The sequence below is a fragment of the Artibeus jamaicensis genome, unplaced genomic scaffold, assembly GCF_021234435.1.
Source record: "Artibeus jamaicensis isolate MK-2021 breed Jamaican fruit bat unplaced genomic scaffold, CSHL_Jam_final scaffold_369, whole genome shotgun sequence".
In the NCBI taxonomy this organism is placed as follows: Eukaryota; Metazoa; Chordata; class Mammalia; order Chiroptera; family Phyllostomidae; genus Artibeus; species Artibeus jamaicensis.
The window spans coordinates 18626662-18643021 of NW_026522042.1; the positions used below are offsets into that span (position 1 = coordinate 18626662).

Consider the following 16360-nt stretch of genomic DNA (forward strand, 5'->3'; position numbering starts at 1 on the left):
GGGGTAAAATAAGGAAATGACTCATTTCAGAGGTAGAATTTCTTCTAAGATAAAGTAGACCCAGCCATACAGAGGGATGGAAGAATCCTGTAAGCAGAGGAAACAGCATGTGAGGAACCCTGAGGTTAGAAAGGGAATGATATAAGTCAAGACCCAAAGACCAGCGGGGCTGCATCTAACCAAACAAGGAGGTTGATGGGAGACTAGATCACAGGACACGTCACTCACAGGAAACAGTGACAATAGTAAAATGTCATCAGTACCAACAAACACAGAACTGTGTGCCCGATCTAAGTTCTCACAGTTATCTTGTGGTTTTAGAGGTGAGCATCAATACAACATATGTACCTTAGTAATCCTCTAAAGCAAAGACAGTGGATCCAAAGTGTGGGGCGCACCTGAAAACTGAGTTCCAAAAGCATATTCTGTTCTTTTCCTCTAGGTATAAATTTTTCACTCTCCAAAAGATATCTCTGCTAAAATTCTTTCAGAATCTCAAGTTATTTCAAGTGCTTTAATTTAATTTTAAAAACAATAAGTGAAGGGGAAAATCTATTTGTTTCCTTCCAGGAGAAAGCACTTTATATCCAATTATGCAAATGAAGATTAATGAGTCTTGATTCTTGATTACGGGTGGCTTATTGTCTGGCAGAATATTTCCGTGTGAAATGATAAGGGTGATCATGGATGTGTGCACGGGGCAATGGGGGGGGTCGAGAAGCAGCCCTGACCCAAATTTGGGGGGGGGTACTGACTGCATCCATTACAGTGGAAGCTATTTTTGGAGAACCTAGCACTTGACCTAAGTCCTTTCTTAAAACTAGTACTTACAACCACTATAAAATAGGAAAAGAGAGGTCAAGAAATTAGAAATGAGCAAAGTCACCTATTTATGAATGGACATCTGCATAGGGAAACAAACATGCTTCAAAGTAAATGTGAGGATCATCTTTGGTGATAAAATAGCAGGTGATTTTAATGTTTGTTTTTCTGTGTTTTCTATTTTTCTATATTTTTATACTTGGGTAATTCAAATAAAAAGGAATAATGGGATGGAAAGGACTAATCTGACAATAAAATGAGCAATGGAGAATAGCTATTGGAATTGACATAATATGGAAAATCATGGGAAGTCTATCCCAGTTAGTTCTAGTGGAAAACATTCTGGAAGAAGCTGGAGGATAACAAGTTGAGTAATAAAAGGAAGACAGAAAGAGGACTGAACAAAGAATTTCTGCATGTTAAGAAGCTGAAAGGTATAAGAAAATACAATAGAAAAGGAATATATTGTATTAGAAGCAATTTGGGATAGGCGTGGGTCCCTAGATAACTTTTGAGAGCCCCTACATCCAAGGTTTGAAGCTGGAATTCGGCTGCAGTGATCATCAATTCCTCAGCAGTGGACCTGAGCTACCAGGTGAAAGTGTAGACAAAAAAAATGATAACCACAGGAATGTGAATATAATGTCTGGCTGTGTATTAAGTGCCGTGAAGAACATAAAGCAGGGAAATGACTAGAGAATTAAAGGGATGTTACTTTAAGAAGAATGAATAGGGAAGACTTCTTTAAGGAAGCTTGAACATTTCAAAAAATGGGCAATTTAACTCCTCTAGAACTCATTTGCTACATACACAATACCTAACTTGCAGTGTCAAAATGAAGAAACATGTTTGCATATATAAAATATATCCAGCAGTAATTGTAACATATAATAAGTTCTCCAGAGGTGGATTTCCTCCCCTTTCCTTTCCTTTTGAAGAAATGTGTATGATTTTCTAAACTTACCTTTTTCCTTGTCCTACTATTATGCTGTTATTCTTTTATGGCCAGCCAAAGATTAAATAAAAATAGCTTAAGTCTGGAGAGATTTATTATCTCAGTGACCAAACAAATGAATGTACTTACCATGTGTAAAGAAATGAATGCTTCTATGTATGAAGAACCCAGAGCAAATTTTCCTGCTTTCCAACCAGTGAAACATTCAATGGTCCTTAAATTTTGATATATTTCATTGTGCTAAGATAGAAAAACTTTTTATAGTTCCTTATTGTAAATCTAGCCACGAGTACGCCTGTGGGAATATTTTAGTTTCATTCACCTCATTGTCATTTCTTTCCTTCTTTCCCTAAAATCAGATAAACAAAACAGACTCTTGTTTTATTTATCTTGGAAAAAGTGTATAAAATGTTAAATAATTGGACCTGATCATTGTAGGGTATGGCAAAACCAATTGGATAACAAGATTTGTGCCAAAATGGCCTTTTTATTATTATCATTTTATTTTTTCAAACATCTCTGGGAAAATGGTAAGATACTGATTTTTTTCCAGATAATGATAAGTAATTAAAGTTATCTGATCTGCAGAATCCAGGTTAGTACAGATATCTTTGCCTTAATAGAGCAGAGAATGCTATAAGACTGTCAAATCCATTTGTCCACACACACACACACACACACACACACACACACACATACACAAAATACATGTTAGAAAGAAAGTCTAGGTCTAGACAAACAGTTTCTAAAAGCAGTTGAGCATAGATGACAGGTGGTCAAGCTGCCAGCCGACCAGCTGGTGCCTAGCACTTGGCTCTGGTTCTCACATGGGGCAGTATGTTACTATGACTCCAGAAGAAGAAAGGAAAGTAAGCAGCTGCCTCACAAGCAAAAAGTTCCAACCCACCAATGGGACAATTCTACAACCTACAACCCAGTTCAAAGGGAGCACAGCTATTCATTCACATTTAGCTGCTTTCCAGGACATCATATCACAGAGAAAAAGACAAAGCGAGTACATTAACTTTCTCATTCTTTCTAACAGTTGGTATGGGCTCCAGAAGAACTGAACTCTCATGCTCCCATGTCTCTGGTGTACTAGCATCATCACAGACATATTTGCACACAGCTTAGGGGGACAAGGAATGCCAGGGACCAGTAACAAGTACATTTACATACTGTCAGCTGAACTGAGACTTTACAGGGGGGATATTATATAAATGGAGAGTAAATATCATGTGCTTGAGTGATAATCAATTTGCATTTAGTTATCTTTGACTGTCTCATGACATGTTTCAGGATATGTTGAATATAGGTAATATCAAATTTATGAGAATTTTATATATTTACTGTGTAAGTTTCCAGATCTACCCAAAGAGCACTCAAAAGAGTAAATTTATTGTTGTCTACTATATACTTTCTTCTTTAAAAAATGATTTTATTTATTTCTTTTTAGAGAGAGAGGAAAAGAGGGAGAGGGGGAGAGAAACATTAATGTATGGTTGCCTGTTCGCACCCCCTACTGGGGACCTGGTCCACAACCCAGGCATGTACCCTGACTGGGAATCAAACCGGCAACCCTTTGGTTCTCAGGCCAGTGCTCAATCCACTGAGCCACACCAGCAAGGGCTATGTTTTCAATTATTGCTAATAAAAATGAAAGTCAGTTCTTCAACATTTGATTGTTAGTTGTAAAAATTAATATGGCACTACTTTTAGGCAAGTTTTTATTAAGTTAAATAATAGGTGATGGCACATTTTGGGTGTGCAAATACATTTACTGAGATTCTATTTTCCTGAGTATTTTGATATGTCTTTGTAGTTTGTACCAAATTATCTCTAAAGAGTATACATACTACAACCAATTGCCTAGCAAGAGTAAGCAATTCTGGAGTCACTCTGAGCCTAAAAGTTATTTCATATCTTTCTTTTCCTATCTGAATTACCTTGACTGACTTTATTTAGTGCATTAAATTACATAAATATGGGTTTTCTAATTTGCCAAACTTAAATAAAATAAAGTGTTAGAGTATATATTAAACACAATAAAATATAATACAGATATTAACTCATTTAACCTACACAACATATGTATGAAATAGTGTTTTTTTTGTTAGTTAAAATTGAAGAACTGAAACAAATAAACTTAAGTCTACAGTCAGGAGATAAATGAGAGTTTGGGGAGCCAGGTTCTTTGGCTCAAAAATCTGTACTTCTAACCATTACTCCCAGAAAGAAATTGCTATGCCAAAGACTCTCTCTTCCCCAGTATATCCCACATTTGCTTTATTTCATGACTCACTACTTGTATATATATTATACAGACAATTGTAGCATGGACATTGAATTCTTACAATGCCTATGCATTTCGGTAAAACACAGGAGAATCAAAACTGGGCTGGTTGGTGTTTTTTCATGGTACCTTAGGACCAAACACAACTGGCTCCTTTGCCCGGATCAGCTATACAAATAAGCTTAGGCCAAAAAATAAGCAAGTTTGCATGAGGAAATGTATATCAAGGAAATGTCTGTGTGATATACATAGGGATTTAAGACACGCACCTTCAGTGAGCTATGAGACTCTACCTTGATCCCTGCCTGGTACGAGAGAGATTTGATTTAATAAGTGCTGATTTTCACTCTGTAAATAGAGTCAACCTCTCCTCTTCTGGGGATTCCAAGGTAATGTAGGCCCCAGGCTGATCTGCATATTTCAAAACTATCAAGCACATTTCACCTCCAGCAATAGTCAGGTATTTCCCAAGGAAGATACTTCAGCATGAGAAGGGAATAATATTAAAAATGTCACTTTTTTCCCTTTATCCAGAAAAAAAACTTATATTCAAAGCTGCCCTACAATTTATATTGGTTAGATATAGCTATGATTTTTACTGTTATCATCAAAACACCCTCAAATATTTGGATTTTTCCCATGTTTTTAATGCCTATATTTTGTAAGAATTACGAAGAAATAATATTATTAAAGCATTCTTTGATTTATTTATTAAAAACTGACTGAAGCCCTACTACATGCCAGGAGACATGCTAAGAAATAATACTAAACTAATAATGTTAAGGTGAGAAATAAGATACAGGATACATCCATAAATGATTTGCATTTTGAAAGGTTATTATAGTCACAATCTATCTTTTTCTCTCACTCACACATACACATTTAATTTGTTACATTGTAGTTTTTAGTTTCACATACATTGTCTCGCTCTTTTCTTGGTTTTTGTATGTAAATATAGGGTGTGTATATTATGGAAAATGTATGTACATAGACACATATATGTGGATACATGTATATAAACCAATGTACACATATATAGTTGGGGAATGATGCAGTAACATGCATGCTGTACTTGTCATTTAAAACCCAAATCATGAAATGGTAACTTTTCAGATGTAGGAAGATCAGGGTAAAAATAGAAACGATTTGAGAGTTTTCTGGGAAGGACAACACAGGACATTGAAAGAGATGTTTTTGTAAGGGACACAGGGGCTCAGAGATGGCAGTCCGGGAAGTGTGAATGATTTGGGGTGGCTGGAGCCCAGGTTTGAGCACTGGCTCTGAGTGATGAGAATCGTGGGCAATGCTAACATCAGGGAATGGGTTCGATATAAAACAGAAATGCCACATATTATCTAAGGAACCATTTTTATCTTTATAGAAATATATTATTGCTTGGATTTTACTCCTCAGCCCAAATGCCCAAGAATTTGAATCTCGTGTGAAGCATAATGGATTTCTGTATTTCACTTAAAAATGTTCTCTGAGAACTATTGTAACATCAAAGTGACTCTAGCTACTAACAGGCATTTTCTTTAGCTTCCCAACATGAAAGAAAATATTTTTTTCAAAATAAAGTTAGAAAGCAAGATGATCAAGTATATTAGATATTCTTTGATTTATGAAAAGATACAAAGAAGTTCAAATTTTCTTTTCCTGGGATGATGGTAGAGCTCTTCACACAGTTCATTCCTGTGTTTTTTTTTCCTTATTTAGTCTTTATTGCATTTTCCCATTACCATTTACTTTGCATACTCCCCCTGCCCCCAGCAATCACCATGCCATTGTCTGTGTCCATGAGCCTTTTTTCCTTTTTGCTCAATCCCTCCACCCAACAACTGCCCCCTCCACTACCTGTCATCTGCTCTCTATGAGTCTGTCTCTGTTTTTGCTTGTTAGTTCAGTTTTAAGAAACCATTTTTTTAAAAAAGAGCACAGGTATGTGTGTTCATTTTAACTAATTATTCTGGCAGCAACTAATTATTCTGATCTAGCAAACTGCTTGGATCCAGAGTTGACAAGAGTCTGAACTGGCGCTGAGGAGAGGAGGGATTTGAGAGATAATTTAAGTGGGTGACACACAGACTTTGTAAGTAGGTCGACAAGTGGTTTGAGGAAGAGAGTAGAACAAAAGCTACTTTCTGGCTTCCTACCAGAGAAACTTGTGTGAGGAGACAGGGATTTTAGTTTGACTGAATATTTTCAAATGAGATGCATGCAGAAAGATAGTGGAGTATAACTATGTACTGGATCATGAAATGAGATGCACACATGACATGCAAGTGAAAACAGACATGTATGATACTGGGCTAAATGTGTAAGATGACATACCTGGGGAAATATGCAATCTCACCAGTGTAATGAAATATACAGGGTGGGGCAAAGTAGATTTACAGCTGCTCATATGAAATAGAATGCAATGATTCACAATACAAGAATAAAGTATTTCTCATACAACTGTAAACCTACTTTTGCATGGAAATTATACCCAGATCCACTTGAGACTCTCCAGCTATTCCAGTGAAAAGCTCCCTTAGACTAGACTGCTTGGCATTTTGTGTAAAGGGTTTTAAGTTCTTATTATGGCTTCCTCTGAAACAAATTTGAGGAAAAAAACTGGATAGATATAGATATATAGATATAAAACTAACTGTGCAAATATGTTTAGACTAATTAGACTGCTTTTACAATGTTTACTATGGCTACTTGGAGACACATTGCAAAGAGATTGAGCACCTGATACAACCTGAAATGCTTATGAATGACTGATTTAAGGTTATGCTAACCTCCCCCAAGTCCGTACACTTACATTTTCACACATTGCAATTGTGTGTATCTATTGGTGCCAATCGACTTGCAGACAATTTCACAGAAATATACCAGGACGGATTCCCTGGTCTCTGGTGATCAATGGCAGCCCCTCTAAAGACTGTGGCCTGTTACTTTCCTCAGTGGCATGAACAGGAAACTAAGACACAGGCAGCAGCTCCTTTTGCCCTAATTTAAATTAAACACCCACAGCTAAGTTGGCGATCCTGTCTCCAGTGCTCACTAATTGAGGTTTCTGCCTTTTCTCTGGTGAGAGTCTTCAGTTGCAGAGCCTGCATGCATCCTTTGTCAGTCTCCGGTGTGACTTTGAGCGCTCTCCTCTCCTGTCTCCTAAATGCCCATTTAGCGTCACATAATTTCCTTAACTGCTCTGCAGTTTCCTCCAAGGAGCTCTATCTTGTTTTTAATTTCTTCCTGTTAAGCTCATTAAAAAAACCCATCTTTTAAACATTATACAATGGAGTGGTTTATAAACGTGCATAATTGTGTCATTTTTCTTAAAGCAAGTATTGTTTGAGATTATTATGTAGCACAGAGATGTCACAATGAGATTACATATAAAGCAACTTGAAAAAATTAAGCTAATGTTAAATTATTTTGTGTTGATTCATGTGTGTGTGTGTGTGTGTGTTTTCTCAGCTCTGGAAAAGCAGATTTCTTATGAAAATGTGAATAGAAAGGAGGGCAGGGACAAAGGGAAAAAAAAGACAAATTATCTCCCTTCGAACCTCATTGCTTCATTGCTTTTTATCAATAAAACCAAACAGCAGCTCTTTGTAGCAAAGCTGCAAACCCAACTCTGCCCTTGGCCCCCACTGCTGTTTTCCAGCATCACTTTTTCTGTTCCTGTGGAACTTGGCCTGTCCCATCACTCACTATGCCTGTCGTGATTTTCCTCCAAATCCTCTTACATTGAGCCATCAATTTCTTCTACATCTGGTACACAAAGCTACAGTGTTTTTAATATTCAAATGCAAAGGTCCCATTGATAAAATTTTGGATAGAACAAATGATTTGGAATATGTCGTCTTTATTCCTAAAAAGCCAATAAAACATCAAAATGGTTTGAGATCTTTAATAATAAAAATTCCACCGTGTGACTTTGTAGCAGTTTCCAAGTACATTTATTTCAAGAGACATATTTTGACCAGTCCCTAAGAAGCTGTCGTGATATTACTTTTTTAGATTTTTACTTCTAAATACAACTTTCCACATGTTTTACAGAAATGGCAGTTACCTTTCTCCTCCTCATATTTATGGCTTTGTACTTACATTGAGGCCAAACTAAGAATGCAGTCAGCAGGAAGAAATATTTATCTGCCCTAAACACGGAAAGAGAAGCAGATGATTCAACCTGACACCTGGGAATAAATTTAATCTAACTGTAAATTGGAACTGATGGGAAAATGGAAAGCACACCACATAATTAAAGCTTCATCAACTGTAAGATAAAAAAAAATAAGACTGGTGACAGGCACCACTTTGCCTTTGTCAGTGTGGGTAACAATCTGCCTGCTTCCTGGTGCCCCTCCTGCTGTGCACCCAGAGGGGGAGACACCCTTTCGGGCTCTTAATTAAGTTCAGTTTGCTTGACAAACTAGGGTAGCTATGCTCAACAGACTGGTCTTGGAAATAAATTACAAGTATGAATAGGTAGCTCTTTCATACATGTGAAGTATAAAAACGTGCCTTTTTTTTTAAACTTTGAAATAGAATAAAAATCTTGTCCCTGAAATTGGCATAGGAGCATAATTCCAGAGAATGTATTATTGAATTATTTATCTTGGGCACTGAATAAATATTTGTTGAGTAAATTAATTACTAAAGTTGCCATATAAATAAAGCAATCATGAGTGTGTCTTTTGTATATGTATATACAACATATACCTATATAATACAGCTTTTTAAATTATAAAACAGGAGAACTAAGTCTATACTATTTTGATGAGTGGATCAATCATGACTTCTCTGAATAGCATGGATACCTTGAAAACATTTCTATTAATGTTTCAGGGAAAAAAAGATATATATGTATGCACACATATAACTCAATCATTGTGTGTCCCTTCCAATAACTTACTGTGGGAGACAATCGACATATAGTTTAGGCTTATTTAAAATGGACCAATGCAGCCTGATTACTTCCCTGGTTCATCTTGGAAGGTACTGAAAATTAACATGGATAAAACTTACCCTAAGCAAAATGAAATAAACTTTGGAATAAAAGTAGTCTCTGTACCAACCAAGAAATAAAACGAAGTGATAAATAAGTTTGGATCCTAGAGCAGAACTATAAAAAGCAGACAGATTTTCAGAATCTAAGCATGTGCCTAAAAATATAAGCAATCTTTAAAAAAAGCCCAAGCTAAAAATAAAAAGTGGGAGAATAAATTCCCAGAGACAATACACTGAAGTCTAAGTGACAGTAAAATTGAACAATAAAATGTTTCTTTTGTTCTTTCACTCTGTCTCTCTAAGCTCTTGTTCTCTTTCACTTCTCATTTCTTTTTTATATTATTCTCATTTCTTTTTAATTTGGAGTTTGTACTGATTTTTAAAACTTTGTATCTTTAGCTCTATAATCCACAAATATTATTTATAAGCTAAAAAGCTGTACTGAATTATCTAGCTTGCATTTACAGAAATTGGGTCTGATTTAACATATATTAATCAACTAAATTTTCTTATAAATGATCGAGTTTTCAAAATGCTGGCCAGTAGAAACAATGTAGATTGGTTTCTTTGTACTTTTCTGTGATCCCATTAATTGTTGATAGAGCAACTCGTTTCTCTCTCAAAAAAAATCCTGATCTCAATTTTCTCCTCATTGCTCAGACTTGGAACAACAGCTCTCCAAGACTCAGAAAAACACTTGTATTACTGACCAGCGTTTGGGCCTTAGGGTTTTGTTTCATGCTCCTGCAGTAGAATTATAGGCCTTTTTGAGTGAAAAACAATTGAAATAAATGTGTAGGTGATTTGCAAGTTCTAATAAGAGTGTTTCTATCTAAGTACTTTCATTGTGTTATTGTACAGGTTTGCTTGTGCTGAGCAGTTTTAAGTACTAGCATTGTAAACCATAACAGTCTAAATTCCTTTTGAAAGATGCAGATGTTTTATTTCCGAAACAATGATCAATTAATATAGTAACAGAAAATAAGTGTTATTTAAATTTATAGATCAAAGACATAATTAGATTTCTTAATTTTAATACATCTAGTTACAATCCTTCTTAGCTTTTTTTTGATATAGTTGCATATTGTGAAGGAAGAGTTACTCTCTTTATTAAAATTTCTGAATATTCACTGTTCAAAACTTCATAATTCCAAAACATGATCCTTTCTCCAGTAAAACAAGAAGTTAGTTGGAGACATTGTTGATTTCAGGTCTTGGGCAGAGAAAATGTAAAGCAACCCCATAACATGTTCTGGTGGCAGAGATCAAACAAGGACTCAAAATGATGAAGGTATGTTGAATGGGCACCAGAGCTGACTAAAAGATCACCCAGTAATGAAGTCTGTAAGAATTTGCACAAAACAGAAGTAACCATATTATTAGATCATAACACATAAATGTCTTTGACTTATGATGTAAATATGTAATATAAACAAAAATAAATAAATAAATAAATAGGAACAAGTGGTAGTTTTCCATGTAGAAGAATTTCCAATAATAAATGTAGAAATGATGTAGGAAATTGCCCTCAGAAAACCACAGTGTTGATTATTATAGGCAAGACCACTGAGTGTCTCTAAAATTGATGGGCACATTTTTAAAGTGAGATAGAGTATTTATATAATCCTAAAGTATATATTAATTATAAAGTAAAATACTTAATTAACAAAGGAGAAAACTGGCAGAAACACCTCTTTAACCAAGTGATCAAGGTTAACGTCATCAGTCATAAGACATACTGACATCACTTATTACCTGATCTGACACATTGAGAACAGTTCCCTTCTGTGAAATCCTTGGCAAAAATGCTCGATGTCAATTATCCCTAAGAAAATATGAGACACACCCAATCCGAAAGCCTTTTTTTCCAAATTAACAGACAAGTATTGTCCAAAAAGAGTCAAGTTGACAGAAGACAAGGAGAGACTGTGATGGAACTCTCACAGATTAGAGGAAAAGAAGGAGACTTGACAACCAAATGCAAAGCAGAGTCTCTGGAAAGAATTTAGTGGGAAGACTGGCAATGTTCCAACCAGGTCTGGAATTTGGTTAATAGTGAGATGGTTAAAGTAGCATTTCTCATAAACTAAGCTTTATATTAGTGATTTTTAATAGAAAATTAAAAACGAACTTGTTGAAAGTTATACAGCTAGCTGTGGTCAAGCTGGAGTTTTAACCCACACTATGCAACCAACCATTAGGCTCTTGATGCCAGGGTCACGCTGACTCGTATAACAAGTTGGGAAACATTTCTCTTCTCCAGAAGACATTGCACCTGAAGTTATAAACTACTTTTACTAAGTAGAATCATTTTCTCTGCATCATTTGCTTTCATTTCTCTTCATTGCTTTTTCAATTTTTTAATCTCCAAGTTTGCATCTTGTTTGAACCATTAGTTACATGGAAGTTATTTTTAATTTTCTTCTAAAGTTTCAAGAATATGAGTATTTGGGGGTTATCTTTTTTATATTAACCTCTACTTTAATTGGAGCATGTTCAAAAATATAGAAGATTCTGATTTATGCAAACTTGTCTAGTAACTTAATACTCTATAAAATTTGTTCAATGCTTCATGCATGCTTGAAGAGAAACTTTATTCTCTAGATTGTGCAAGTAGGTTTTTTATACATTTGTATTAACTTTATTTATTTTGCTAAATATTATGTGCATTTATAATATTATCAGTCCAACTGATTACTTATTGGAAAGGGAAATCATTAGTGTGGCTGTATTTCACATAGAATCTAGATTTGAAACTAGATAATCATGGCAGTGAAGATTTCAGTAGAAACCAGATTCCATATGACCAAATGGAACAACATAAGAATTTGTCCTAATTATAAGCACTTACAATAGAGCAGTGATACCTTTCATGTGTTATAGAAAGACTACATCTATTACAGTGTACTAAGTACATCAATGTACTTAGTACATCAATGTACTAAGGTTCTGCTTCCATATGATTTAATTTTTTAAAGAAAGACCTTGTAGTAAGTAGGCTAAATCTGATGATGTTCTGGGGTAGAATACAGTTAAATAGATCTATATCAAAAGGGAGAGTCAGGGGTTGCCAGGAAGAGTTGTATGGAAAAGCTTTCATAGCGAGGAAAATGTATTAAGTTGAAGTAAGAAAAGAACATTGGAAAAACCTAAAGGAGACCAGTTTTATGAAGAAAAATAAAGAAAAGAATGACAGCAAAGAGGAATCAACTTGTGGTGGGGCCACCTATATATATATGTGTTTTGTTTGTTTTTGCCTTCAGTCATGACAAGTACCAGTCAGTAGAGGCATATAGTTCATGAGTGAGGAGTTAGAGCAAAGCAGACGGATGCCTTGGGAGAAGCCCTTCCAGTCTGGTGGTGGGCACTCATGTCCTCGGGGGAAGTCTGCCCATTCCTCTCTCATCTTTATTGTAGCCCTGTGTAATTGCTAAGTTGATTTCACAAGTAACTACTAATGTATTTTAAGCCCAATTCGGGCCATCAAAATATTTTAAAGCTCTGAGTAGTTATTGATAAAAATTGTTGTTTCCCAAAGGCTAATATTGCTATAGTGTGATTTGAGATTTGATTGGATTTGGGCAAGTGCCAAAGCTGGTGGAATAGTTAGGAAGTTACTCATGTATTCAGTACATAAATAAGTATGCTATGGCTACTAGAAGAACTATGGTGGGAATTTAATGATGGCAAAAAATTACCTGTTCTTTAGCACATGCCCATGGTACTTACAAATACATAAGTAGTATAATGCCTAGCAGTGGCAAGTGATATGAGGAGTGATAGGCTGTTATTCTTGGTAAGGTTATTTTCATCAAGATGACTGGACGAAGCAATTGAAGAGGTCACAATGAAGCAGTCCTCTGATCCTCTGAAGGAAGTGAGAGAGCATCACACTGTTTGGAGACAGGTGTTTCTAGGAGAAGCAATAAAAGCAAAGAGAGCCAATAAGATGATAGCTAAGGAATGAGTTGAGAATTTCTTTCAACAGTGTTACCAAAGATAGAAGAATACAGACAAAGGAATAAAAAATACAGACTAACAAACTAACTGCAATGTGATGAAAACTGAATCGTCATGATGTCTCCTGGGAAATGACTTTCTTTCGTAATTGAGCAGATGTGGGTAGAAGGCACTTATATTAGTTTGTTAGGGCTGCCCTGTTATAACAAGGTACTGCCAACTGGTAGCTTAAACAATGATATCTTAGTTTCTCATGCTTCTGGAAGCTAGAAATCCAAGATCAAGGTATCAGCAGAATTGATTTCTTCTGAGATCTCTCTTTGGCTTGTAGATGTCCTTTCCCTGTGTCTTCAAATGATCTCTTTGTTCTTGTTTACATGCAAATCTCTTCAAATGAGGACACTATCATAGTAGATTAAGACCCACCCTAAATATTCTCATATAACTTTAACTACATCTTTAAATGTCCTATTTTCTAGTGCAGTCATGTGAGGTACTAATGTAAGTCAGGGCTTCAACATATAATTTTGAGGGGCACAGCCGTGCAAACAATGAGACCATAACATTGCCATTTTTCCAATTTGTTTAATTGTATTACAGTTATATGACGGTTGTGGGAAAATAATTTTAGGTGAGGGGAAATAGCATGCAAAAAATACAAAGAGAGGTGTAGGAAATTAAGTTTTGAGAAGAAAACAGAAAAGTTCAGTTTGGTACAAATCTTTCACAGAAGTGACCAAAGGGAAATACTTTAGAAAAGATAGACTCAGGTGAGAACATGATTACTTAAGAGTTTTGGACTTTATTATGTATATTAAGAGGAATTACTTAAGGTTTATGAGCAAGAAGCTGCTATAATCAGAAAGGTGCTTCAGGTCTATTAATCTGTCAGTAACATATAGTTTATGATCAAGTGCTAACACATAAATCTCACTAACAGCAGAGGTTGTTCATGCTTGGAATGCATCTGTGTGCACCAGGGGTTTGGTGAATTCTTGTTTTGCTCTGGAATGAAGGGGAGTTTTTGTCACAATTTAGTGTTTTTATATTGTCACTGGGAAGGGCATCTTTGTATTTCTCCCATATATTATCCTTTGTTTCTCTTGTCACAAATAGAAATAGGATTCTTGCTGATTATGGTTGATGTCTTGAGATTATGTAATGTTCTTCCTGGTAGCAGAAACCAGATGAGAAGTACATAAATACAACAAAGGACAGACAATTAAATATAAATAGCTACTGCTTATTCTATAATTTGTTATGACTGCATAAATATACATATTACATACATATCTGTACTCAAAGCTGATCTCTACTTATTTGTGCAAATGCGAAAAACACAACATGCTCTTTTTTAAAACTAGAATTCCTAATATGATTAGAGGTTGGTACTCACTATGCATAATATGCATGAACAAAAACCCCAAAGTTCAACTTTCTCTAGACTTATAGTTCCCCTGGACTTCTTTAATATTGTCTTTATTATGTGTATTCAACTTATTAATTAGTCAACAAATAGTCTACATCTAATGCAGAGTTTAAGATTTATAAAGTTCTCTCATAACGCATTCATACTTTCATATTCGGTTGATAAACATCTCTCTCTCACTCTTTTTCCTCTCATTGTCTTTATACTTTGCAGGCACCATTCATCTTCAAGTAGTTGAATCCTCCCCAGTTGGCACAGCCATTGGAAGCGTGAAAGCCACGGATGCCGACACTGGAAAAAATGCCGAAGTCCAGTACCGAATTATTGATGGCGATGGGACTGACATGTTTGACATCATAACTGAGAAAGACACACAGGAAGGCATCATAACTGTGAAAAAGGTGCTCAGCCTCAGTATAAGTAATCATCCGACTGTTAGACAGCAGGGATTTCAGTGTGCACTTTCCATTCGTACGTCATCCACTGTCCTGTTCAATATAATTTACATTTGAACAGCATTTATGTTCAAATGTAGTCTGAAAAACATAAAACCTAATACTTTGAACCTTTTTACCAATGTTTTGTTGATTGAAGCTTGAAACCTGGGATGTACAGAATAGGCCAAAACTAGGTTTACGGTTGTTCATATGGAAAATAATACAATAGTTAACAAGTGACAACAGAAGAATAAACTCTGCATTTTATGTACTCAGAACTGTAGACTTACTTTTGCCTCACCTTTCATGTGAGATTATACTTCTGAGCCACATTAATGAAAGCCTTCCATAATAAAATTGTTTTCTTAAAGAAACCAGTTAATAGCTAGTAATGGCAATCTGTTATCACAGTTGGAGACACAAAAAGTACCATCTATCCAGATGTATGAAGTAATAATTAGAGCTGCTAATAAAAAGAGGCAGCATGGATTAGAGGATAATTTAGTTCTTCATGTTTTTCGTCTACATAAATTAAGCTTTTCTGCTAACATATGCTTACTGATGTGGTTTAAAGGTAACAAAATTTTTATTACAGAGGCAGTATCATCATTATAAATAAAATAAGGCTCTGTAAAATTTAAGTCCTCATGAAATATCCTGTAGACTATGTATGTATAAGTAACCACTAAGCACTGGCTAGTCCATCCTGAGATTCCATTGCATGGCCCAAGGTACACAACCAGTTTTAAATGGACAGTGACCAGCGAAAGGGGAAACACCTTTCTTGTTCATCTTCATGACCAGAAATAATAGTTGTATAAGTGGAATCTCATAACAGGTGCAAGTTTAAGTCACAAAGTACCAGGAATCCATTAAGTTGAATGGAGATATCGCAACCTAAACTTAAAAAGATAAATACATTTTTTCTTAGAAAAATTAGCAGTGGCCAACACTTCAGCACATACACACACAGGGTTCATCAACCCATTCTTTTGTAATGAGTTGCCACTTTAGGTTTTAACCCTGTCTAATTTTCCAAGATTCAAAATCTCAGGTGTTTCCTGGCTGGTGTAGCTCAGGGGATGACCCCTGGCCTGCGAACCAAAGGATCGTGGTTCGATTCCCAGTCAGGGCACATGCCTGGGTTGTAGGCCAGTTCCCAGCAGGGAACACACGAGAGGCAACCACACAGTGATATTTCTCTCCCTCTCTCCTTCCCTTCCCCTCTAAAGATAAATAAATAAAATTTAAAAAATAAAAAATAAAATAAAATATCAGGTCCCTATGTTCTGATATCATGTGTTGAATATATTAAAGAGATAAATTGATTCCTATTGACATGTAAATATTATTATTTTTATTCCTTTTATTTATTTGTCATTAGTGGACAACTTAGAACTCAATGGGGCTTTAAAAATCATACTGTAACTTGGAAGGAACATAGAATCCAATCACCCTCC

General features: G+C 35.5%; 1 protein-coding gene across 2 annotated transcripts in view; it reads left to right on the top strand.

Annotated features, from left to right (window-relative positions):
- The window catches only part of LOC119037468 (cadherin-10), a 79295-nt gene that overhangs the window by 40893 nt on the left and 22042 nt on the right, over positions 1-16360 (top strand). For both annotated transcript variants that reach the window (XM_037129667.2, XM_037129668.2), the window contains exon 5: positions 14677-14864. In XM_037129667.2, the coding sequence (XP_036985562.2) occupies positions 14677-14864 (188 nt within the window). The remainder of the gene's footprint in view (positions 1-14676; positions 14865-16360) is intronic.